We start from the raw sequence: 25365 nt of genomic DNA on the forward strand, positions 1-25365 counted from the left end.
CTATTTACTTTCCCCCTCACCAGCGATCTCCAGATGGAGAAGCAAGCTGTATCACCTTGGTTCATACTGCTGCACCAGCACCAGGGATTAAGTTTATAGTCCAATGACCCTAGGTCCTTTTTGGGCCACACCTGGTGGTGCTCAGGGCTTGTCTGTAAATCCACACTCAGGGATCACTCCTGGTAGGCTTGGAGGGATCATATGGGATGCCAGAGATCAAACCCAGGTCAGCTGCATGCAAAATAAGTATCCTGCTCACTGTACTATCACTACAGCCCTGGCCCTAGGCCCTTTATATTTCTTATTTCTAATGCAATTGATTTCTTTATTTTTATTGGGAGAGTGGGTGGGGGCCATAATCAGAGCTCAGGGGCTCTGTACTTGGGTGTGACCCGTGGCAATGCTCAGGAAACATATGTGGTACCAGAGATTGAATCGGGGTCTGCCAAACTGAGCACATACAAGGCAATTACTTCTCTTGCACTATATCTCAAGTTTTCTTATTTATTTAATTATCTGTGGGACTCCATGCCCAGTGGTGCTTGGGGGTCATGTGGTACTGGAGATTGAAACATACTCTGGAATGCAAAGCATTTACTCTAGCCTTTCAAACCACTTCCCCAGCATCCTTCCCCTGTCTTTAAATTTGGAAATATCATCTTTTATTATTGTGAATGAAAAGTATTATTGGTAAGTCCAAAGAGCCAAGCTTGACTTGCCCATAACTTTCTCACTGATGATGAGAATCTTTAGGGATCTTAGTAACTCCTTATTTGATCTTGACTGTGCTCCAAGCCCAGCAAACCATTCCAATCTGTCTCTCAACTCTTTTACTTTTGTTTTGTTTTGTTTTTGGACCACACACAGCAATGCTCAGGACTTACTCTTGGTTCTGTCGTCAGTAGTCACTCCTGGAAGTGCTCAGGGGGACAATATGTGGTCCTAGGGATTGAACTGGGGTCAACTGTATGCAAGGCAAGTGCCTTCATCCCTAATTATCTTTCTGGTCCCTGGCTCTGTTCTCAACTCTTTAACTGGAATATAAAGACTAGATTCCCTTTTTTTTTCCCCCTTTATTTTTGACCACACTTGGTGTGCTTGGAAGCTACTCCTTAGTAGCTACTCTGTGCTCATTCATTACTATGGCAGTGGTTAGAGGATCATGTGGTGCAATGCAGGCAGAAACATGCACTCACAATCTAAGCTATATGTACTCTGTCCCCAGAACTAGTTTTTTTCTCTTTCTCTTTTTTTTTTTTTTAGCTTATTTTGTTTTTGGGCACAACTGGTGGTCCTCAGGACTTACTCCTGGCAGGCTCGGGGGTCACTCTTGGTGGGATTGGGGAACCATATTGGGTGACAGGGATCAAACCTGGTTGACCACATAAGTCCCCTACCCCTTGTATTATTGCTCCAACTGCTCTCCTTGTATTATTGCTCCAACTGCTCTCCTAGTTTTCTTGTTAAGAACCTAATATGGCATATATGTGGGGTAGGACTTACTATTTAACCGCCTTTGTCTTATTTTTTAAATATGCTTATGGTATAGTCTATAAGTCTGTCTGTCTGTCCTCCCATTGTTCATCGATTTGCTCGAGCGGGCCCAGTAACATCTCCATTGTGAGACTTGTTGTTACTGTGTTTGGCATATCGAATACGTCACAGGTAGCTTGCCAGGCTTTGCCGTGCGGGTGAAATACTCTCGGTAGCTTGCCGGGCTCTCTGAGAGGGGCAGAGGAATCAAACCCGGATCTGCTGAGCCGGAGGCTTACAAGGCAAACCTACCGCTGTGCTATCACTGTGCTATCACTCCAGCCCTAGTCTATAAGTAAGATTTTCATAAATATATGCAAAGTGTTTTAAACTACTTATATATGAATAGTTTATTATATTAAAAATAATCTCAATGAATGTTAATGCAAACCTTTTCTTTTCTCAGAAACTTAAAGATGGGAGAATAACATTAAAAGAGTTCTTTATACTTCTCCAAGTTCACATTTTGATACAGAAACCTCGACAGAGCAAGCTCCCAGCCAAAGTAAGTACAGTTTCTTGGCAAAGTAGTTATCTCAGCTGAAATATATTTGTGGACTGGATCAGTAGTACAGCAGACAGGGCACTTGCCTTGCCCGTGGTTCGATCCCTGGCACTTCAAAATATGTTCAGGATTGATCCCTGAGCACAGACCCTGAGCACCTGGATGTGACCTAGTAGTACTTGAGGGACCATATGCAGAGCCAGGGGTCAAAAGTGAGACAGACACATGCAAAGCTTAAATTCATACTATCTCTCTGGCACTTCCCCCACCCTGCACTTTTTTTTCCTCTCTACATATGCTTTTCCCACTACCATAAAAATCCAAGTAGAGGGTCCAGAGAGATAGTAAGTAACTTGGTCTTGCATGTGGCTGCGGCTGTGAGAGTGGTTCAAATCCCTGTACTGCGTGTGTCTTCAGAACACCTCCAGGTGTGATCTCTTGCCGTAGAACTAGGTGTGGTCCCTGAGTACTGACTAGTGCATTCCCCTCCCCACAAAATATTTACTTGCAGGCACCTTGCAAGTGTATGATCATAAGTTCAAATCCCTGATGTTTCATATGTGCCAAGTATGTTTCTGGTGGCTCTGCTGTTTGAATCTGGCAGTTCTGCCACCTGACATCCCCAATTCTACAAGGGATTTCTGGCCATGCTGGAGAACAGCCAGATGTGTTTATATACCACAAAAAAGGGGCATGACCTATGAAAAGCACCAAAACTGGAAAGATGTGAGTGCCATGTCTAGTAAATACAACCTCTGGTATGTATGTGGACATCACAGTTACCCTTAAAGCTACCCAACTTGTATGCTAGACAGTCAGAGTGCTTATTCTGGTTAGCAAGTGTGCAAGTGCTATGACCAAATAAGTGCAAATCTTGATGAGAACTGCAACATAGCACAAGTATCAACCTGATGTTGTGACCCCCCCCCCCCCCACCGCCCCAATTGACCACCACAGGAAAAAATGTGTGAGCATCACAGCCAGGCATGTGTGTAACCCATGGTCATTGTAATGATTAACAACAACAAAGGAAAGGAAAGGAAGGATTGAAGAATTGTTGGAGGCCAGCGAGATAATACAAAGGTTAAGGTGCCTGCTTGGCATTCAGGGATAGCAGTGACCCTGGTTCAGATTCTGGCATGTTACCAGAATATCGTTCCCCTGAGCATATATGACTGCTATGTTCCCCTCAGCCACAAATTGTCAGACTAAGGCTCAGTGGAACTTTGCCAGTGTGTGAGGTCCTGGGTTCAGTTCTTGGCATACTGCCTCAAAAAAAAAAAAGTCATTAGGACCAGTTGAATTCTTTCAAGATCAGATCCACACATGTGTAGACTTTATTAGATTTGGTTTGTTTGGGGATAATACCTGGCAGTTCTCAGGGCTGACTCCTGGTTCTGTGTTCAGGGATCATTCATTGTGGTTTCAGGGGATGGTACAGAGTGCCATGGATAGAACCTGGGTCAGCTACATGTAAGGCAAGCACCCTACCTACTACACTACTGCTCTCACCCCCTCTAGACATTTTTTATGACAGATCTACCCCTATAAATACTATTGAATATATGTGTATGTCTATATTACAGTGGGTAAGGTTCTTGCCTTGCACATGGCCAACCCGTTTCAATCCCTGGAACCCCATGTGATCCCTCTAGGACTGCTAGGTGTGACCCCCAAACAAATAACAAAAGTACAGGAGGAAAGGTATCAGCTTTGTATACTCTGACCCTGATTTGATCTCTGGCACCACATATGATCTCCTAAGCACTGCCAGATGTCACTTTTTTTTTTTTTATGTAGGAGTACTGCTATTTATTCAGCCACTGATTAGCTGATTGAATTGGGCATGAACTCCGCCTTACTTTTTTTTTTCATAGTTTTATTTATTTAAAAATTTGGAACGCTTCATGAATTTGCGTGTCATTCTTGCGCAGGGGCCATGCTAATCTTCTCTGTATCGTTCCAATTTTAGTATATGTGCTGCCAAAGCGAGCACCAGATGTCACTCTTGAGCACAGAGTCAGGAACCATTTTTGAACACTGCCACATGTGGTCCAAAACCAAAAAGAAATAATATATAATTCACATTGTATACAAAAATAAGTTATAAGTGTCAGAAGTATATGTTTACTTATTAGACAATAAATAAGTAGACAACAGAATTAATAACAGGATAAGTAACAAATAGACAACAAAATTTTTAGAATTCATCAAAACTAGAAACTTTGCTACAAATGATAATCAAGAAAATGAAAGTGAAGATGCTTTTAAAAAATGGGAGAAAACATTTATAAATTATATATATACTGTATCCAGAATATATAAGGAATGCTTGAATTAAAAAACAAAATGGGCTGGAGCAATAGCACAGCAGGTAGAGCATTTGCCTTGTACGCAGCCTACCCAGGTTCAATTCCTAGCATCCCATGTGGTCCTCCGAGCACCACCATTAATGATTCCTGAGCGTATGAGCCAGAAGTAACCCCTCTGCATTTCCGGGTTTGACCCAAAAAGCAAAATAATAAAAAAATAAAGTCAAAACAAACAAAACCAAAAAAAAAATGCTGTTTCAATATAAAGACCAACGAGGGACTAGAAAGATATATCAATGGGCTGAAGGCATGCTTTGCATGTATAAGGCCTGGTTTTGATTTTGTTGTTTGGGTTTTTTGGTTTATTTTTTGCAGGGGTGGGTACTCCTGGTGGAGCTCAGGAAGTCATATGTGGTTCTGGGGATCAAATCTAGGTCAGCTACATGCAAGGCTCTACCCACTGTACTATCTCTCTGGCCCTTGGATGCTCAGGTTTGATTGCTGGCACTACATGATCCCCCCCGACCTGTGGGAGTCACCCCTGAGCAGAATTGGGAGTAGCCCCTGAGGACCTGTGGGTACAGCCCCAAAACATTGTGTATGCAAGGTCAGTCTTTGGCACCAAGAAAGAGAGGGAGAGAAGAAGGAAGGGAGAGAGAAAGAGAGAAAGAAAAATAAGAGAGAGTGCAATAGAATTAGAACCAGTAAGATTTTGTTTTCATTGTTTAAATCTGTAAAATTTGTTTGCTTTATTTTACATGTGCTGGAAAAGTTTGAAATAGTCAAGAATAGTAGGAATGATTGGTGCTAGAGAATAGGAATAGAAAAGAATAACCTGGGAGACTGACTTTTTGGGTGGAGGAAATTTGAGTCACAGTAGTCCCTTGTGATGCTCAGGGACTACTCCCAATTTAATGCCCCTGGTAATGCTTAGGGAACCATGTGGTACCAGATGCCAATACTTAGGTAGTGATTAGGGAACCTCATAATACAAGCTTCCCCAAGTACAGTATACCTATGAGCCCCCTGGTGTCTTTACCCCACTCCTTTGTGTCATTGTTGTTAATGATGTTGATGTTGTTGTTATGATAGTGAAGGTTGTATAGTTGTATAGACACTCTGGCATTCACCAGGGGTCATCCCTCAGATTTTAGTGCTTACACACATGCTCACAGGAGTCAAACTCCTAGGTCCCTGAAATGGAGCTTGAGGTAGTCGTGGCTGTGCTTACACATGTGCTTGCCAGAGATCACATTTCCTGGCAGTGGGGCTCACCTATCATTGCAAGTACTCACAGGAGGTCACAGCCTCTTGATGGCAATTTGGATGAAATTGCTATGGAACCAGGAAAGGCAGACAGCAGACTCAAAAATCACCAGGATTTCTCTTGGTACATATGGGACACTGAGGATTTGAACTTGTGTAAAGCATGCACCTCTTAAGCCCCAAGCTATTTCTATGGGTTGTCCAAAACTGAATGTCTTTTTTTTTTCTTTTTGGGTCACACCTGGCATTGCACAGGGGTTACTCCTGGTTCATGCACTCAGGAATTACTCCTGGCCGAGCTCGGGGGACCACATGAGATGCTGGGAATCGAACTTGGATTGGCCGCATGCAAGGCAAACGCCCTACCCACTGTGCTATTGCTCCAGCCCCCGAAACTGATGTCCTTTTTTCTTCTTTTTAATGAATAGTTTTCTAGTAAATTTTAATTTTTAGGTTTTGATTTTATAAAATAATGCACAGCCATTTTCAAACCACTTTCAATCCCTTATGGGTGGGGCATCTATAGTTTCCATAAATGTCTATTAGAACTGAACTTTGATAGCAGAGACTTGAATTCACATTTCAGTGAGGTAAATAAATGTTAGAATATTCATGTGTTTTGGAGAACTTTTTTAAATAAACATGGTGGAACAATTCCTGAATATGGATCTCTGATTTTTTTCCAGTTTACTGTAAATTCACCAGCTACTCCAGAAGACCTGATGTTAAGTCAATATGTTTACCGACCCAAGATACAGATTTATAGAGAGGATTGTGATGCTCTTCACCAAAAGATAGAAGAGTATGAATATTTGTATTTGTGTATGTGTGTTGTTGAATGGGTGAATAATCTGTGTGGTAAGGTTTTGATTGAAATACTATTGAGAGGGAAAAAATGATGGCATTTAGTGACAGTATAATATGGTATGTGGAGATTTTCTACTATGCAATCATATTCAACCTTCAGGCCAGAGAGATTGTACAGTAGGTAGTGCCTTGCACATGCTCAACCCACATGTGATCCTCAGCATCACATTTAGACCCCCAGTCCCTGACAGGTTCTGCAGCACAAAAATAAAGAAATAAAAACCTCCTTGATACAATATATCTGCTTAGCTATAATATTAACTGTATGATCTTTTGTTTTTGTTTTTTGGTCCTCACCTGGAAGTGATCAGGGCTTATTCCTAGTTCTGCACTTGGGAGGTAGCACATAGGTGACAGGGCTCAAATCCAGGTCAACTGTGTGCAAGACAAATGCCTTACCTGCTGTACTATCTTTCTGGTTCCTCGCTATATAATCTTATTTAAGACACTCAACCTTCATTTCTACATCCATAAATTGGAGATAATACTATTCAGTAGTAGAAATGAGTAATAAATGTTTCCATGCCATTCTTAGAAAAATGTAAGTCCACAACAAACTATTATGATTTTATAAATTGATTGCAAAACTTAAAAGATTTAAAAGATTCAAAGGAGCTGGAGTGATAGTACAGCAGATAAGGCATTATTTGCACTCAGCTGACTCAGGTTTAACCCCCAGCATCCTGTACAGTTCCCTGAGTCCCACCAGGAGTGATCTCTGAGCACAGTACAAGCATAGCTCAAAGCATAGCACAAGTACTTTGTATATGGGATACCTAGATTAGGTCCCCATCACCACAGGATCTCAAGATTACCACTGGGAACCACCTTCAGCAATGTTCTAGGAGTAGCCTCTGAGTACTAGTGGGTGTGACCCTGAGACTCCCCCAAAAATGAATGAATGAACCTAGAAACTGAAGATACAGTAATATAGATACAGTAATATAGATATGCCTAATTCTGATTTGTTAACTTAGTAAGTATATGTTAAACATCTTTTATGTGCTACGCACTGAGGTAAGTTTTGTGGTTTAGATAGATGAGTTTAGATAGATGAGTTTCCTCATACTATGTAAACGCATTGGGGCCCAGAGAGATAGTACAGAACACTTTCCTTACACATTGCTTTTTGGTCCTCACCTGGAAGTGATCAGGACCTGAATTTGATCCCAGCACTCATTGTGGTTCCCTGAGTACCACCAAGAGGAATCCATGAGCACAGGCAGGAGTACGCCCTGAGCACCATCAGATGTGACTCAAAAACAAAAACAAAAAAAGAGAGAGTGGCTGTCTCATAATTTGAGACGATTTATTTGGAATGAAATAGGATCTTTCATAAAACAAAATCTTTTTAGATATGATTTATTGTTTGGTTTGCACCTAGATCTTCTAACTTATTTGACTTCTAACTTCTTATAACTTGTATCTTCTAACTCTGATAGAAACATATTTTTCCTACTTAACAATAGACTGGGCTGGAGCGATAGCACAGCGAATAGGGCATTTGCCTTACAGGCAGCCAACATGGCCGACCCGAGTTCGATTCCTCCGCCCCTCTCGGAGAGCCTGGCAAGTTACTGAGAATATCTCGCCCCCACGGCAAAGCCTGGCAAGCGACCCGTGACGTATTCGATATGCCAAACACAGTAACAAGTCTCACAATGTTACTGGGCCTGCTCGAGCAAATCGATGAACAACGGGAGGACCGTGAACAATAGACTAATATATTAATTACTTTGCTGTTTTTATAAATACTATTCAAGATTTTTTTTCATTGAATTTGGAACTTTTACTAAAGTAATAGCTTCAACTTCACAACAGTTGTACACTGATAGACCTTAAGGACTCTTTTAAGTGACATATTTTGTTGTTGGAAGAAGTTGATAAATTGAGAATCTCTTTGTAAGAAAATTTTTATTGGGGCCTAGGCGATAATATAGCCAGTAGGGCATTTGCTTTGCATGCGACCCACCCGGGTTCAATCCCTGGCATCCCATAAGGTCCCCCAAGTACCACCAGGAGTAATTACTGAGTGCAGAGCCAGGAATCCACTGAGCATCGCTAGGTGTAACCCAAAAAAGCAAAAGTAATAATAGCACTGCAGTGTACTCCCATTGTTCATCGATTTGCTCAATCGGGCACCTGTAACGTCTCCATTGTGAGACTTGTTGTTACTGTTTTTGGCATAACAAATATGTCACGGATAGCTTGCCAGGCTCTGCCGTGCAGGCAGAATACTCTCGGTAGCTTGCCGGGCTCTCCGAGAGGGGTGGAGGAATCGAACCCAGGTTGGCTGTAATAATAAATTAAAGAAGGGAACATTTTTATTAATTCATAACATTCTTCCACAGATTAAAAATTGTGAATAGGCAGACCATTATGCTTGAGTGAATTCCCATCTTCTTTGTTGAAAAGATTAAAGAAAAATTAAGTATACTTGTAGTTCTGAGTTGATGCACTGAACTCCCTACTAAGTAACTTTTCTGTGTTTTAGATTAAAGCTTTCTGCATTGAACCAAGACAAACTGTTAGCTGATGTAAATAAGAATCTCTGGGAAAAAATGAAACACTGCTCTGATGAAGAGGTAATGTTGCCTTATTTTGTGAATGGAAATCAGAGTAAATAATTTAAACAATTGTGTGATATAAATAACTGCTATTTGATAGTGATGTTCTTTAACTTCCCAAATATAATATTACCAGAGTTTTATTTAATTACACAAGTAGTTATTTGTGTATAATCTTTTATTTATTTTGGGTTGAGGGAGGTTTGGGTCACACCCAGTGATGCTCAGGGGTTAGTCCTGGCTCTGCACTCAGGAATCGCTCATGGTGGTGCACGGGGGGATCAGATGGAATGCTGGGATTGAACCCAGGTAGACTGCATGCAATACAAACACCCCTCCCACTGTACTATCTTTCTGGCCCTCTTGTTTTCTAATTCATAATATGAATACAAATTCATTTGTATTTGTTGTTGTCTAATTTGGTTTATTGTTTTCTAATTTGTAATATGAATTAAAAGTAAGAATTAAAAAGCATTAATTAAAAGTAGGAATCAAGATTTTTTTTACATCTTTTATATAAACTATTAAATTAAAAAAATTAAATTTGCAAATGAGAAATGCCTTGCCTCAAAAGTTGGGTATAGGTGGCTGGAGAGACTGCTCAAAGGACTGAAGTGTTTGCCCTGGATTCAATCACTCAAAGCACTGAGTTTGGCACCCTCTTCCCGCCTACTGAAAATGTATTAAGTCTACTGAGCCTGAGAGATAGAACACTAGGTAGGGCACTTGCCTTGCATGCGGCCAACCCAGATTCAATCCCTGGCATCCCATATGGTCCCCTGAACACCATTAGGAGTGATTCCTGAGTGCAGAGCCAGGACTAATCCCTGAGCACCTCCAGCTGCTGCCTCCCCCTGCAAAAAAAAAGGAAAAAAAGCTTTGAATGTTGCCTTTTTTTAAGTAATTTGCTCAGTTTATATAGCCTTTTATTCTTTTTTCACAGTTGAAGGCCTTTGGAAATTACTTGAACAAAATAAAATCGCGTTTTACAAAGATGACTAAAGTCTTTACTCATCAAGGCAAAGTGACTCTTTACAGCAAGTTGGTGCAGTCGGCTAAGGTAATTTAATACACAATAGAATAGAAAGAAAACTCGAAATATAAAGGATACACGTTAGGAGCTGTGAGACAGGTGAAAACATAATAATGTTCAAGAAAGGTCAAATCATTAGCAAAAACGTCATCTTAGTAATACTAGAATAGATTTGCTAATATAGACCTGTGTCTCATCTCCATTATACATTGAAATAAAACAATACAGAATTATAATCTTCCATTCCTAGGATTATACATAGTATTGTCTTCCTCCTATTGCATATCCACCTATGTATGAGTGTGCCTCTGTTTACAGTAGCCTTTTTTTTTCTTTTTTGGGTCACACCCGGTGACACACAGGGGTTACTCCTGGCTCATGCACTCAGGTATTACTCCTGGTGGTGCTCAGGGGACCATATGGGATGCTGGGAATCGAACCCGGGTTGGCCGCGTGCAAGGCAAACGCCTTACCCACTGTGCTATTACTCCAGCCCCCTAAAGTAGCCTTTCGTGAGCTGGGAAGAATGACTAAGTATATGCCTTACATGCAAGCAGGCATGTAATTCAATCCTTAGGCACTACATGGTCCCCTGAGCACTTCCAGAAAAACAGTATTAGGAGTAGTCCCCAAGCACTATTTGTGTGACCCCAAATAACAGTAGATTTTCTCTTTCTTTTTTTATTTGCAGTGTCTTGGCTCAAACCCAGGGTCTCATGCAAGTGCTCTACCACTGAGCTATATGGTCTTCCCAAAAATACTTCCTTTTTTGGGGCTGGAGCGCTAGCACAGCGGGTAGGGCTTTTGCCTTGCACGTGGCCAACCCGGGTTCGATTCCCAGCATCCCATATGGTCCCCTGAGCACCGCCAGGAGTAACTCCAGAGTGCAGAGCCAGGAGTAACCCCTGTGCATTGGCGGGTGTGACCCAAAAAGCAAAAAAAAAAAAAAAAAAAAAACTTCCTTTTTTTAAAAATGGGAGCGGGTAGGTTGGCTTAACCCAACAGTTCTTAGGGTTTACTTTTAGCTCTGTACTCCTTATGTGCTGTTTTATCTCTCAGGCCCCTCAAAAAATTTTTTTCTTTTAAAAAAGACTTCACAAAGAGCTGAAGCAATAGTACCGCATTTCAGGTGCTTTCCTTGAATACAACTGACCTGGATTTAATCACCAGCACCCCATATGGTCCTTTATGCCCCACCAGGAGTGATTCCTTAGCATAGAGCCAGGAGTAGACTCTGAGCACTGCCAGGTGTAGCCTCTAAACAAAAATAAAGAAGAAAATGGATAGAAAAACTATCCATTGGCAAATTAATCTTGGAAATGTTATTTGTGTTCTTTATGGGTAGGGGTGGTACCCCACACCTGGCAATGCTCAGAGATAGGCAATGCTCCTATCTCTGCACTCAGGAATATTCCTGGGGGAGCTCAGGGGACCATATGGATGCCAGAAATCGAATCCAGGTCAGTTTCATGCATGGCAAGCACTGTACCTGCTGTACTATTGCTCTGGCCCTGAAAATTTACATGAAATATTATCCTTTAAAGAAAGATAATAGCATGTTAAAGTCTAAAATTAGAAAGAAGAGATTTTATTTTTATGTTATGTATGCCTTAAAAAACAATTTTAGGGGCCGAAGTGATAGTATAGGGAGTAAGGTGCTTGCTGTGCACACAGGCAAACAAATTTGATCATAGTCTCCCATCCCTGAACACAGAGCCAAGAGTAAGCCCTGAGCACAGCAAGGTATGGCCTCAAAACTGAAAATAATAATTTTTTAAAGCTCAGATTGAAGTTTTGAGCTTCATTTTAAGATTTACGCATATGATTTAAACATAGCAGTTTTTTTTTAATTGAATCATAGTGAATACAGTTACAAAGTTGTTAATGATTGGGTTTCAGTCATTAATGTTCCAGCACACATCCTTCACCAGTATACATTTCCCACCACCAGTGTCTCCAGTTTCCCTCCTGCCCCACTTCCTCTCACCTGTATGGCAAGCACTTTTCTTCTCTCTCTCTATATTTTTTATTTTTATAAATAAATTTAAAATATATATGATTGCAAAAGAAAAAATAAACAGCAGTTTTATCAGTGATTGAGCCATTTGTAATATTGCTATGTTTTATTTGATGATTTAAATTGACAATCTATAATATTGTGTTTAGAATGAGAGGGAGAAACTTCAGATAAGAATAGACAAGATGGACAACACACTTAAGAAGATTGATAACTGTCTCACTGAGGTGGAGACAGGTACGTAATTTGGATAGTTTTCTAAGAGAAAAATTTTTCTAAATGCTTCTCTACAGTATAGATTGCTGGTACTACTATGTTTGAAACCTTGTGTTAGCAGCTTGAGACATTAAAGTTAATTTAGTCTTTCATAAATAATGAGACAACACAAGGTAATGTAGTATTGTATTATGGTAAATTCATCATATCCCAGACCATATTTAACTTTGTTTTAAAAAATAGGGATCAGAGAGATAGTACAGGAATAAGATTCTTGTCTTGCTTACAACCAACCCTGATTTGATCACTGGTACCATATATGGTACTGAGCACCGCCAGGACTCATGTCTGAGCACAACAGCAGCAGCAACAAAGGGAATAGGGGAAAACCTTTATGCTATGATGATAAAGGAGAATATTGTAGATGGGCTCTCAAGAACTGCTAAGGGCACCTGGAGTCCAGTCCCATAAATACACAACCAACCAGAGCAGTGATTCAATGGTCTGTCCCAAATAAGCAACTCTTCTTAGGTCCTGTGTTGCCAGGGACCACCAGGGACCACCCTGGTGATCCTCAAAGGCCTCCAAAGCTACACCTGTCAATGACTGGATGGACGTATGGTACTGGGTTTTGAGCCCTAGGTTACAGTATTACCTCCTGGCTCATCCAAAATAATTTTGTGCTATGAAAAAGGTTACAAATTCTTCTAGTTCCTGAAACAAATTTGACATAATCTTGTCAGTAGTAGTTTTCCTCTAAGGAGGTAAGCTAAGATCTAAAGAATAACTAGGAGTTAAATGAGAAGGGAGAGAGCTAATAATGCAATATGAATAGCACACACAGAAAGCCCTTTTTTGGGAAATAACTAACAAACACAAAAAATTATTATTAGGGCCTTTTTAACTAACAAACACAAAGGTCTGAAATAAAGCCAATGTAACTAGAATAGAGAGCTAAAGGGAACATGGTCCAAGGGAAAGCTAAATGTGTTGTTAGGAACCAGACAATAAAGATCTTCAAGGAGTTTTTTTGTTTTGTTTTGATTTGTTTTCTTAAAATAGTGAACACTCCTTTTTAGTGTCTTTACTCAGTTTTCTGGAGTGTAGAGATTGGATATGTGTAGGTAAGAGTAAGTGTATGATGGGGTAGAGAGATAGTACAGTGGGTAGGGCACTTTCTTTGTACGCAGCTGACCTGGGTTCAATCCAGGTATCCCATATGGTCCCCAAGCATTGCCAAGAGTAATTCTTAAGTGCGTATCTAGTAGTAATCCCGGAGCTTCACAGTGTGTGGTCCAAAAAACAAGGGTAAGTGTATAAAGTTAAGAAATTATTGGGCTGTTACGTTTAAGAAAAAAGTAACGTGGGGTCTGCAGTGATAGTACAGTGGCTAAATCTCTTTGGTGAATTATACTAATATATAGTTTATTTTAGAAACTAAGAATTTGGACTGTGAAGAGAAAGATAATACTATTAAAGGATGGGATTCTGAAATGAGAGCTGCTGAGAAAGGTAATTGATTTGTGATAATTGACTTGTTCCAATTTATTTATATTTAGTGTGGGATTGTGATGGACATTAAGTAAATGCTTAGGTGGGTAAAATTTTTGTAGATTTGTTTTGGGGTCACTCCTGGCTCTGTGTTCAGGGATCACTCCTGGTGGGACTTGAGACCATATAGAGTGCCAGGGATTGAACCCAGGTTGACTGCATAAGCGCCCTGCTCACTGTACTATCTCTCTCGCCCTTGATTTTTGTAGATTTTAGAAATATTTAATGTGGGAGTTAGAGAGTACAGATGGTAGGGCGTTTGCCTTGCACACAGCTGGCTCAGGTTCGATGCCTGGCACCCCATATGGGTTCCTCGAACCCACCTGAATGATCCCTGAGCACAGAGCCAGGAGGAAGCCCTGAGTACCATTGGGTGTGGCCCCAAAACAAAGACATATTTAATGTGTTCATTTTAATATGTATCTGTGATTTTCTTTTCAAAGAACTGGAACAGCTGAAAACTAAAGAAGAAGAACTTCAAAGGTCAGCCTTCATTTTGATGTTTAAAAACATGCTAAAAGTTATAAAACGAAATGACTATTTCCAAATGCTGACAAGAACTGGGAACATGAGTATTGACTGAAGCTGGCTTAGTGCTTCTGTTTTTGTTTGAACTTGACTGTCTTAGTTCCTAAGTACTTAATATGTATAGGCCATTAACACAAACCAATATTTCTTTCGCTTTGTTGTTTTTCCTTTTTGGAGGTCCACTCGGTATTTGTTTTTCTTTTGGGACCACACCCAGTGGTTCTCAGGGCTTACTCCTGACTCTGAGCAGGCAAGCACCCTGCCTGTTGTACTATTGCTCTGGCCCTTGAGTCCACTTGTAGTGGCTCAGGGCCTATTCTTTGTTCTATGCTCAGGGAACTAGGTTACATGGGGATAATAATAAATATTATTATTAAATTATTTAAATTTTAAATAAAACATAAAAATTAATATTTTAAAATTTAATAAATACTATATTTAATAAATTTTAGTATGATCTTAAAGAATTTGTAAATCTTCAAGGATATTTTCAGATATCTTAATTTGAGACTCATTGATTTAGGTCCTTCCTTTATAGCTTTTAATAGAAATTAAGAATATAAAAAATGAGTGTCATTCACCTCACTGGGGGAGTCATGTGGCTTTTGTCTTAAACTTTATTTTAACAAAATCCAAATTTACTAAATCAAAGGTCTTATATTGTGAATGTTTGGTTTTATTTGCAGAAATGTCTTAGAATTAGAGGTTCAGAAAGGACAGATCCTTAATCAAATAGACTCTATACAAAAGCAAATAAGTAAAACTAACGAACTGCTGGATCAGCTGAGGTAAGGAAAAGTAGTATTATTTGTGTTTTATCAGTGTCTTGGTTGTTGTCTAAATCTAGTAAAGCAATTGGCATATTTTTATAGTGCATTTCAGTTTATGACCTATAATACAGCCTCAGAAAAAATCAATGCACCAAACACTATACTAAAAGTATACTAAATAGGAGAGCTATATGTGACACGTTGCCTGCCCTTAGTTTTTCTCTAACTTACAACTCATGATTGAATTGATTCTCTCAAAAGTTTAAAACTGTACTTTCATTAATTTGAGTTGAAATAGTGAATAATGGGGCTGAAAAGCTCGTACAGTGCGTAGGTCACTTTTCTTGCACATGGCCAACCCAGGTTTTATCCTCGGTACCCCATATGATCCCCTGAGCCCTATAAGGATAGATACTAGAGCACAGAGCCAGGGGTAAGCTCTGAGCACCGCTAAGTATGGTTCAAAAAAAAAACAAAACAAATAGTTATTTCCCAAGCCAGGACCAAGTATGTGGCTCAGTAGTAGGGAGGATCAGACTGAGGGCATGTATGAAAGGCCCTGAGTTTGATCCCCAAAAGGAAACACATACACATGCATACACACAATTTCCCAACCTGTAACAATTGCTTCTGGCTGTTTGGATGATATTAGAAGGCAACTCTTCTTTTTTAATAGGAAAAGTAATTTGGGGGGCTCTTCTTTGTCTTTATCTAGCTTGTCTGAGTGGGATGTCATTGAGTGGAGTGATGATCAAGCTGTATTCACCTTTCTTTATGAAACAATAGAACTCAGTATAATTTTTGGAGAGACAGAAGGTAAGTAAAAAATTCAGATTAATTCTGCAGAATAATGTATGACTAACTCACTAAAGATTCAAATCTTTGAGCCAGATAGATAGTGTAGGGATTAAAGCTCTTCTTTTACATGCAGCAGACTCATGTTCAATCCTGGTACTGTATATGGTCAACTATGAATCATCAGGAATGATCGCTGAGCACAGGGCCGGAGTAATCCCTGAACACTGGTAGGAATGACCCCAGACCCTCCCTGTACCCCCACAAAAAAATAAAAAGAAAAGAAAAGAAATCAAATCAGCTAGGAGTAATCCCTGAGCACTGGTGGAGATGACCCATCCCCACCCCCCAAATAATAATAATAATAATAATAATAATAATAATAATAATTCAAATCTTTGGGCTAGAGAGATAACTCAAAGGGCTGAAGTGCATTTTTACATGGTCCCTGAGCAATGCCCAGAGCTACCCCTTGGCACTGTTCTAGGAATAGGCCCTGGGCACTTTCAGGCATGCCCTAACACCCAACTAAATTTCTTTTCCTTTTTAAAGAATGATTTCAATTTCTTTTAAACTTTTGCTTTTGAGCTTACAACCAGTGGTGCTGAGGATACTCCCGTTTCACTGCTTGGGAATTGATTCCAGAGGTACTTACTTGAGGGAATCATGTGGTCCTGGGAATTGAATACTCTTCCCAGAGGCCTCTTGCATGCAAAGTATTCACTTCTGCTGATTGAGCTTTCACTCTGATCCTTCTTAATCACCACATGGTTCCCTCAAGTAAGTACCTCTGGAATCAATTCCCAAGCAGTGAAACGGGAGTATTCACTCTGATCCTTAATTTCTTAATATTCACCCAGTTTTTTTTTAATCACATCTATTAATAATTATCAAACTAAATGACCATAATAACATCCTAATTGATTAATAACATTCCTTTTTTTTCTCCCAGTTCTTTCTTTTCCAGTAGCTATAGTGATTCTTGAAAATCTGTCCTGTAACAACAACCCATGGACTAATTAGATATATGCTATTATTAGACTAATGATATAAATATTGATCTTTAAATAAGTTGAAGTTTTCCTTCTTTCCCTGTATGTAATACCACATTCCTTTTTTTCCCCTTTTTTATTGTTTTTCTTTTTTCTTTTTGGGTCACACCCAGCAATGCTCAGGGGTTCTCTGGGCTTTGCACTCAGGAATTACTCCTGGCAGTGCTTGGGGGACCAATGGGATACCAGGGATCGAACCCGGGTCGGCTGCGTGCAAGGCAAACACCCTATCCACTGTGCTATCACTCCGGCCCCATTTTCCCCTTTTTAAAATTTTTTTATTATATATATATATATATATTTTTTTTTTTTTAAATTTTTTTTTCCCTTTATTTTATTTTATTTTTTTTTATATATATATATATTTTTTAATGAATCACGTGAGGTACAGTCACAGACTTACAAACTTTTGTGCTTATGTTTCAGTCATACAATGATCGAGTATCCATCCCTCCACCAGTGCCCATTCTCACCACCAATATTCCCAGTATCCCTCCTACCACCCCCCCATCACCTCAAACCCCTCCCCCCCCCCCGCCCTGCGCCTCTGAGGCAGATGCATTCCCTTTTACTCTCTCTCTCCCTTTATACCACATTCCTTTTTGTTCTCTGCACAGTTGATCACGGTGGATTTCTTTTATTACTATAAAGGATAGTTTTTCATGCTCATTATACTTATCTCAGGATATTCATGCCAGTGTTATTACTTATGCTTAAAACTCTTTTCGTCTATCTTAGTTTGGGTAGTTGATAACAGAAATTTTATTTATTACAATTCAGAGGCTTGAAATATCTGGGAAGCATATGATCAGAGCCTTCTAGTTTATAAACTCTTCTTGTATCTTCATATGATGAAAGCCAGTGTGAAAGCTAAGCTCTGCAAGATCTGTTTTATAGTAATCATATTCATTAACAACTTAGGCTTGGAGGCCTAACATATAGCAAACAAAACAGAAAAACTAAAACTAGTGAGATAACTCAACTGGCTGACAAATATAATTCACATATTTATGTACTTATTTAGTTTTTTGGGCCACACCAGCAATGCTTAGGGGTTACCCTTTACTCTGTACTCAGGAATCACTCCTGGTGGTACCCATGGATGCCAGGGATCAAACCTGGGTTGGTCACATGCAAGACCAACATGGGTTTGATCCTTGGCATCCCATATGGTCCTCCAACTACTGCCAGGAGTAATTACTGAATGCAGAACCAGGAGTAAACCAGGGCATTGCTGGGTGTGGCAAAAATCATGATAATAATAATAACTCTTACTATAATGCTAAATTGTAAATAATTTTTACTGTTTTGGTACAAAGATAGTAGATGTGAAGAGATCATAGCCCTTTTATTTATATGGATTTTAATACTAGTAGTATTTTCAGGGGTCAGAGAGAAAGTACCATGCATGCAGCTGACAAGTTCATCTTCTGATCAAAAAAAAACTTAAAAAAAGAAAAATAAAAAAAAACTGCAACTATTTTTGCACAGAAATTAGGGGTAAATTTATTAATACATATATTACCTTAAATTTCCTTCAGAGAACTGCTAATAATGCAAAATCAGCAGATTTTGATAAGCAGAAACTTTAACATATACAGAGTATTATTCAAGGATGAACATTTTACTACCTATAAAAAAACTGATTCTCAGAATCAGTAGGATTCTAGATTGCTAAATTTCATATGATTTAAAATCAGATAATAAACAGTATACTGCCCTATTTGATTCTTCCTAGTTGGTCTCCCTTTCTTGGACAAGTCTTCTAGGAAGATCATTGACCTGAATTTTCAATCTCTCTTAGATGGTAAGTTCTAAACATTTAAGCTACTATTTTAAGAAATGTTAAATGTATATTGTTACGGGAACTCCTTCACAGACAAAATATAAATAACAGTTATAATAATAATTTGGGGCCAGAGAGATAGTACAGCAGGTAAGGCTCTTGTCTTGCCTCGCCTTAAGTAATCCTCAGTAAGCTCTGAGTACAGCCACATGTGGCTCAACAAACAAAATATAAAATAAAAATAATAATTTATCCTCAAAGAAATTACTCTTTAGGTAATGTTCCAAATGTTGAGGAGTTTGTTTTGTTGTTTTTATTGTTTTGGGGCCACACCTGATAGTATTCAGGCAGGGATACCTGACATACTTAACATACTTGGTAGCTTGAACATATTGAGTTTATTTTTTAGCATATGTATATACGCTAGATATCTGTACACACACACACACACACACACACACACACACACACACACACACATATGGTACTGGGAACATACAGCCTTGCATGCAGAATTTCTAGGTTCAGTTCCCAATATTACATGGTCCTATGAGCACCATGAGGAGCAACCCCATGTGCTAAGTTGGCCATATGCCTTAAAACTACTTGGCCAAAAAAAAAATTTTTTTAAATGTAAATACACATATAGTAATTATATACATATTATATACACATAACGTATGTAATATATAATGATATATTATTATAATTATTATTATATACATATAATAAGATAATAATACCCTGCTTCTGGTTTGTTTTTTTTTTTTCTCTTCCTCAGAGAATGAAGCGCCTTCTTCCTCTCTTTTGGTTCATAAACTTATTTTCCAGTATATTGAGGAACAGGAATCCTGGAAGAAGAAATGTGCAACACAGCTTCAAGTACCCAAGGTAAATTCTGATTGAAGTAGTTAAAGGAAAATTGTATCTTTCCCAAAAAGCAGTGACATTTCATATATGAAATAATAAGATACATAAAGTATTTACCTTTGGAGTGTTCTTTATAAACAAATGAAATGTTTTAATTAATTATTTCATGGGGTTTTTTTCTTTTTTTTCTGTTTTTTCCAAGATGCTTCAGGAAATCTCACGAATAGTGAACCATTGCAGACTCCTTGGAGAAGAGATTGAGTTTTTAAAGAGATGGGGAGCAAATTACAACCTTATGAGCATAGATGTGAATAATACAGAGTAAGTACATTAGTTCCCTAGGATGGCTCTAACAAAGAATCACAGACTTCAGTAGCTTAAACTACAGAAATATATTGCCTCTGTTTCTTTTTTTCTTTTTCTTTTTTTAATTTATTTTTCTGTTTCCCTTCCCGTTTTGTTATGGTGACTGGGAAGTTGCATGTATTTGGTTGTAGTTATGTATTATATCTAACATCTAATATATAATTTTATATATATATATATATATATATATATATATATATATATATATATATAAAACAGTCATCGCAGACTACTTTTTCAGTTGAGGTGGTTACACAGTCTTGGCAACAGTATGCCAGAGATCATCCAGTTTTTTATTGTGGGCACTGGGGATTAAGCAGTGGTGGTGCTACTGGGTTTATACTCAGCCTAAGGGGTAGTGCCAGGGATTGAATTTTAGGCCTCACAATGGTTAGGCAGAAACACCAGGCTTTGGCTCACAGTTTCTGAGATAAAATCTAAGAGTTTCAGTCGGGCTGATTTCTTCATCGGACTGTGATAATGAACCTGTTCTGTGACTATCTCTTAACCTTGTGGTTCACTGGCAGTTTTGATGTTTCCTGGCTTGTAAATACATAAAGGTAAAGGTAAAGGCCCTCCCGTTGATCGTCGATTTGCTCGAGCGGGCCCAGTAACGTCTCCATTGGAGACTTTGTTGTTACTGTGTCTGGCATATCGAATACTCTCGGTAGCTTGCCGGGCTCTCCTTTTTTGTAAATACGTAACTCCAATATATTTTTTAATTACTATTCCCTAACTTTTCTGCCCTCCCCTTCTTTGATTTGATATTGTTTTGATGACCAAGGCTTACACACTCATCCATGATGTTTAGAAAGGTTTGCCCTCCTTTATATTTTGCTTGTATGCATGCTATTATAGGGCTCACACATTTAGTTGAGGCTCACAAATTAGTGTTATTGTGTTCACTGGGGGTTTCTGCAGTACTCTCATACATGCTTGACAGGGGACATACCCCTTTTTGTGGTGCTTATGAAGATCTGTAGCAGTGTGGCCAGAAATCCTGGTGATATAGAGAATCACAGGCAGTATAACTGTTAGGCTTATATCAGAGTTCCAGGATCACACTTGCGGAACATCAGGGATTTGAACATGTGACCATATGCTTGCAAGGCAAGCCCTTTACACTGCTGTATTATTCCTCCAGATCCCGTAACTCTTCAAGGGATATTACTCCTGTGTGCATACCTATGTTCAAAAATATTTTTTTTAAGTGGAGGGGTAGGGCGGTGTTAAGATATACCTAGTAGTGGTCAGAACCTAATCCTGACTCTAGGCTCAGGCATTTACTGCTTCTGGAATTGCTTGGTGGAAAGGCTGGCGGGGTGGGGGGGGGGGATGTGGTGCTTAGAAATCAAACCAGAGTCAGCCACAAGTAATAGTACAAGGATTCAAGACAAGTGTCTCTATGTTATCTTTCTAGTTCCAAACTTCTTTTGCTTTAGGGGCCTGCCTCCTCAAGTAGAACCTCATCTTACCCAATTAAATTTTCAATGACCCTATTTCCAAAAAAATTTTCAATCAGAGGTCCTAAAGATCAAGGCTTAAATGTATGAATTTTTGAGGAGACAGTTTCATCCTTTAATAATAAATATCCTGAGCACAGATTAGGAGTAAGCCCTGAGCATCACTGGATAAGGGGGTGGGGGAAAGTAAATAGGTTTTTTTTAATGGGGAAAAGCAGAGAAATAGTATGTAAGTTAAGGTGTTTGTCTTGCATGCATCTGACCAGTTTGATCCCTGGTACTGTATATGTCCCCTGAGCAAAACCTGGAGTGATCCCTAAGTGCAGTAAGTTTTAAGCACTACCAAAATACCCATTACCACTACAAAAAATATAAATGGGGGTGGGGGGGCATAGCTTTGTAGTTTCAGATTGACAGCTTTGCTATTACGCTGGCATTAGCAGTTTTCTGCCACATCACAGCCAGGTGTGAACATTATATAAGAAGGAATGCAAGCTTCATAGCCAGGAAGTCAAGCACTGGTAAGCAGATGTGAAAAGATGCACTAGTGTAACCCCCCGTGAACACATACAACCATTGCAATTAAAGAAGTGCACACTGGTGAATACTGCATCTGAGAGTATGTGCACCACAACCACTGGTGGTTTATGTTCAGCAAGGTGCACAGCTAAATGTGTGAACAACACATACAAGCACATTACAAAGGATTGAGGTTATCACAACAAAAAAAAGGAAAGGAAGAAGGGAAGTTTTAAATTAAATTTTTTTTTTTCCTTTTTGACATTTTGGGTCACACCTGGCAATTCTCAGGGGTTACTCCTGACTGTGCACTCAGAAATTACTCCTGGTAGTGCTCGGAGAACCATTTGGGATGCTGGGTTTGAACCCAGGTTGGCCACATGCAAGGCAAATGTCATACCTGCTATACTATTGCTCAGACCCCTTAAATACATTTTTAAAAATAAGAATTATACACCCTGATTTATTTCTTGGCAGGAGATGGGAAGGGTGAGAGAAGGTTTGCATCACACCTAAAGGTGCTGAGGACTACACCTAGTTCTGTGCTCAAAAGTGCTCAAAGATTCAACTCCTGGGCCTCCATGTATGTAGCCCTTTGAGCTATCTTGACAGCTTATTGTATATTTTTAATTGAAACTCTTGTCTTTAACAGATTGAAGCTTTTATTCTCCAGCTCCACAGCATTTGCGAAGTTTGAAATAACTTTGTCTCTCTCAGCCTGTTACCCATCTGTTCCCTTACCTTTCACCTTTCAAAATCACATTGGAAACATTGGGTGAGTAAAGAGCCAGCCGGCTGAGACTTCCAACTAGATTTGTTTTTTGTTGTTGTTGTTGTTTTTTTCCCCTTTTTTGAGTCACACCCAACAATGCACAGGGGTTACTCCTGGCTCTGCACTCAGAAATTACTTCTGGCGGTGCTCAGGGGACCATATGGGATGCTGGGAATCAAACCCAGGTCAGCCACGTGCAAGGCAAATGCCCTACCCGCTGTGCTATCGCTCCAGCCCCTAGATTTGTTTTGTTTTGTTTTAAATGAAACAAAACAAAACAAAAAACCCACAAAAAACCTTTGTTATATCATTGGAAAGATTCCAAAAATATTTTGTTCTCAATTCTTTTCAGACTAGTCTCTTTGTATTCTTATAAATGTTTTACATAATGCTAATTTGTAAGAAAACCCTGGACTTGCAGATAGTCAATGATAAAGCATTATATTGCTTTGTCTTCTGTTTTGTATTTTTATTTTGGGCCATACCCAGCTGTGCTCAGGGCTTACTCGTGGCTCTGAGCTCCGGGACACTCCTGGCAAGGCTAAGGAAACCATATGGGGGTCAAGGATTAAAATCAGGTCCACAGTATACAAGGCAAGCACCCTGCCCACTGTACTATCTCTCCCGGCTTTATTTGTTTTCGGATAGTGAAAAAAGATGCACAGGGGCCAGAGCAATAGTACAGCTGTTAGAGCATTTGCCTGGCATGCAGCTGACCTGGGTTCGATCCCTGACATCTCATATGGTCCCCTGAGCATCACTAGGGATAATTCCTGAGTGCAGAGCCAGGAATAACCCCTGAGCATCACTGGTTGTGAGCTAAAAAAAGGAAGGAAGGGAAGGAGGTGGGCAGGCAGGAGGGCAAATGGATATAGACCATAGTGAGGGAGGGAGGGAGAGAAGGAGGAAGGGAGGGAGGGAGGGAGAGGAAGGAAGGAAGGAAGGAAAAAAGTATGAGCAAATGGATATAGACCATAGTGAGAGAGGAAGGAGGGAGGAAGGAAGGAAGGAAGGAAGGAAGGAAGGGAGGAAGAAATGGGTATAGACCATAGTGAGAGCAAAATGTCATTTTTCTTAAGTGGACACTGGAGACTGCTGATCTGTTCTTTTAAACTTTTTTATCCTTCTTAGCTGAAATAGGAATCATAAACTTCCCAAATCACATATATACACCTCTTATGACCACAGAAACAGAATTATTAGGCCAAGGAGATAGCTTGAAGAGCTAAAATTCATGCTGTGTGTGCACTAGGTCCTGAAAGTATATTGTCCCAGTTCAAAAACATGAAATCCACTGAAACAGAGACATGAAAATATCCAGAATAACTAATTAACTAATCAACTTTTTGTTATTTTCAGCAAAGATAAAATCACTGCCATTCTATCTAATGTACCATTGGAGGACAACTACTTGAAGAATGTAGTCAAGCAAATTTATCAAGATCTGCTTCAAAACTGCAGTTTCTACTAGATCGATGGGCCACAGCAGTACCAAGCCTAACTGACTGAATATATGTCAGAGCTTTGTTGTTCTTTAATCTTTGTTTTTATGTCATAGAAAAACTAGTAAAATTCTTTTGATGATGTTAAACTTAATTTGTATTGGTTACTTTAAAAAAGATTCAGTCACAGAGCCAGAGAGATAGTACCATGGGTAAAGGCACTTGACTTGCAAATGGCTAATGTGGGTTCAATTCTTGGTACCCCATAAGGTCCTCTGAGCACAGAGACAGAGACCTTAAACACCACCAGGTATGGTTAAAAAATAATAATAAAAAGTAAAATAAAAATATTTATTCAGGAATGATGAAAGCACTTAAAATAGTCTGCTATCAACATGCTTACCTTTCTATCAAAGGTTTCCATACATAGGGAAAATCTGTCCTAACTGAAGTAGTTCTCTCTGCTTTGGTAAAGGCTCTAAGGAATCACTCTAGTATCACCACTGACAATATATTATTTCTTCATATATAAAGGGCTGTGATTTTTAGTTGCCTGGCTTGAGCTTAGCAGATGTTTCTGGAGTAGAGACATGTCTATCTACAAATCAGTCATCTTCCATCCATATTCTCCATTCCAGAAATGTTAAAGAAAGCAGTAGCATTCAGCTATTAGAATGTTTCCCATCTTTTTGTAAGGGACTTTTTCTTCTTTTATTATGTAATGTAATTAAAATAATTTTGTCGGAAAAATTAATTTTGTACTTTAACCTAGCATATGTGAATATATTATTTTGTATTTGTAAAGGTAAAGGCCTTCCCGTTGATCATCGATTTGCTCGAGCGGGCCCAGTAACGTCTCCATTGGAGACTTTGTTGTTACTGTGTCTGGCATATCGAATACGTCACAAGGAGCTTGCCAGGCTCTGCCGTGCGGGCGAGATAATCTCGGTATCTTGCCGGGCTCTCCCAGAGGAATCGAACTCGGGTCGGCCATGTTGGCTGCGTGCAGGGCAAACGCCCTACCGCTGTGCTATCGCTCCAGCCCGCCTTGTTTTGTATTTGTAAAGGTAAAGGTAAAGGTAAAGGTAAAGGTAAAGGCCCTCCCGTTGATCGTCGATTTGCTCGAGCGGGCCCA

The 25365-nt window shown here is 39.4% G+C and overlaps 1 protein-coding gene and 1 non-coding gene across 2 annotated transcripts in view; one reads left to right on the top strand and one right to left on the bottom strand.

Moving 5' to 3' along the window:
- KNL1 (kinetochore scaffold 1) overlaps window positions 1-24259 on the top strand; it is a 54713-nt gene extending 30454 nt beyond the window's left edge. Inside the window, exons 12-25 of the mRNA XM_056133966.1 lie at window positions 1940-2038; window positions 6303-6418; window positions 8978-9068; window positions 9994-10110; window positions 12250-12337; window positions 13751-13828; window positions 14311-14350; window positions 15082-15183; window positions 15881-15981; window positions 18751-18819; window positions 19580-19689; window positions 19871-19989; window positions 22669-22791; window positions 24148-24259. Of these exons, the coding sequence (XP_055989941.1) occupies window positions 1940-2038; window positions 6303-6418; window positions 8978-9068; window positions 9994-10110; window positions 12250-12337; window positions 13751-13828; window positions 14311-14350; window positions 15082-15183; window positions 15881-15981; window positions 18751-18819; window positions 19580-19689; window positions 19871-19989; window positions 22669-22791; window positions 24148-24259 (1365 nt within the window). The remainder of the gene's footprint in view (window positions 1-1939; window positions 2039-6302; window positions 6419-8977; window positions 9069-9993; window positions 10111-12249; window positions 12338-13750; window positions 13829-14310; window positions 14351-15081; window positions 15184-15880; window positions 15982-18750; window positions 18820-19579; window positions 19690-19870; window positions 19990-22668; window positions 22792-24147) is intronic.
- Window positions 3928-4034, bottom strand: LOC130042133 (U6 spliceosomal RNA). The gene has a single exon (XR_008795108.1). It is a non-coding gene; the product is annotated as a U6 spliceosomal RNA (small nuclear RNA).
- Window positions 24260-25365: the final 1106 nt, after the last annotated feature.

The sequence above is a fragment of the Sorex fumeus genome, unplaced genomic scaffold (genome assembly GCF_029834395.1).
Source record: "Sorex fumeus unplaced genomic scaffold, SorFum_2.1 ptg000098l, whole genome shotgun sequence".
NCBI classification, from domain to species: Eukaryota; Metazoa; Chordata; class Mammalia; order Eulipotyphla; family Soricidae; genus Sorex; species Sorex fumeus.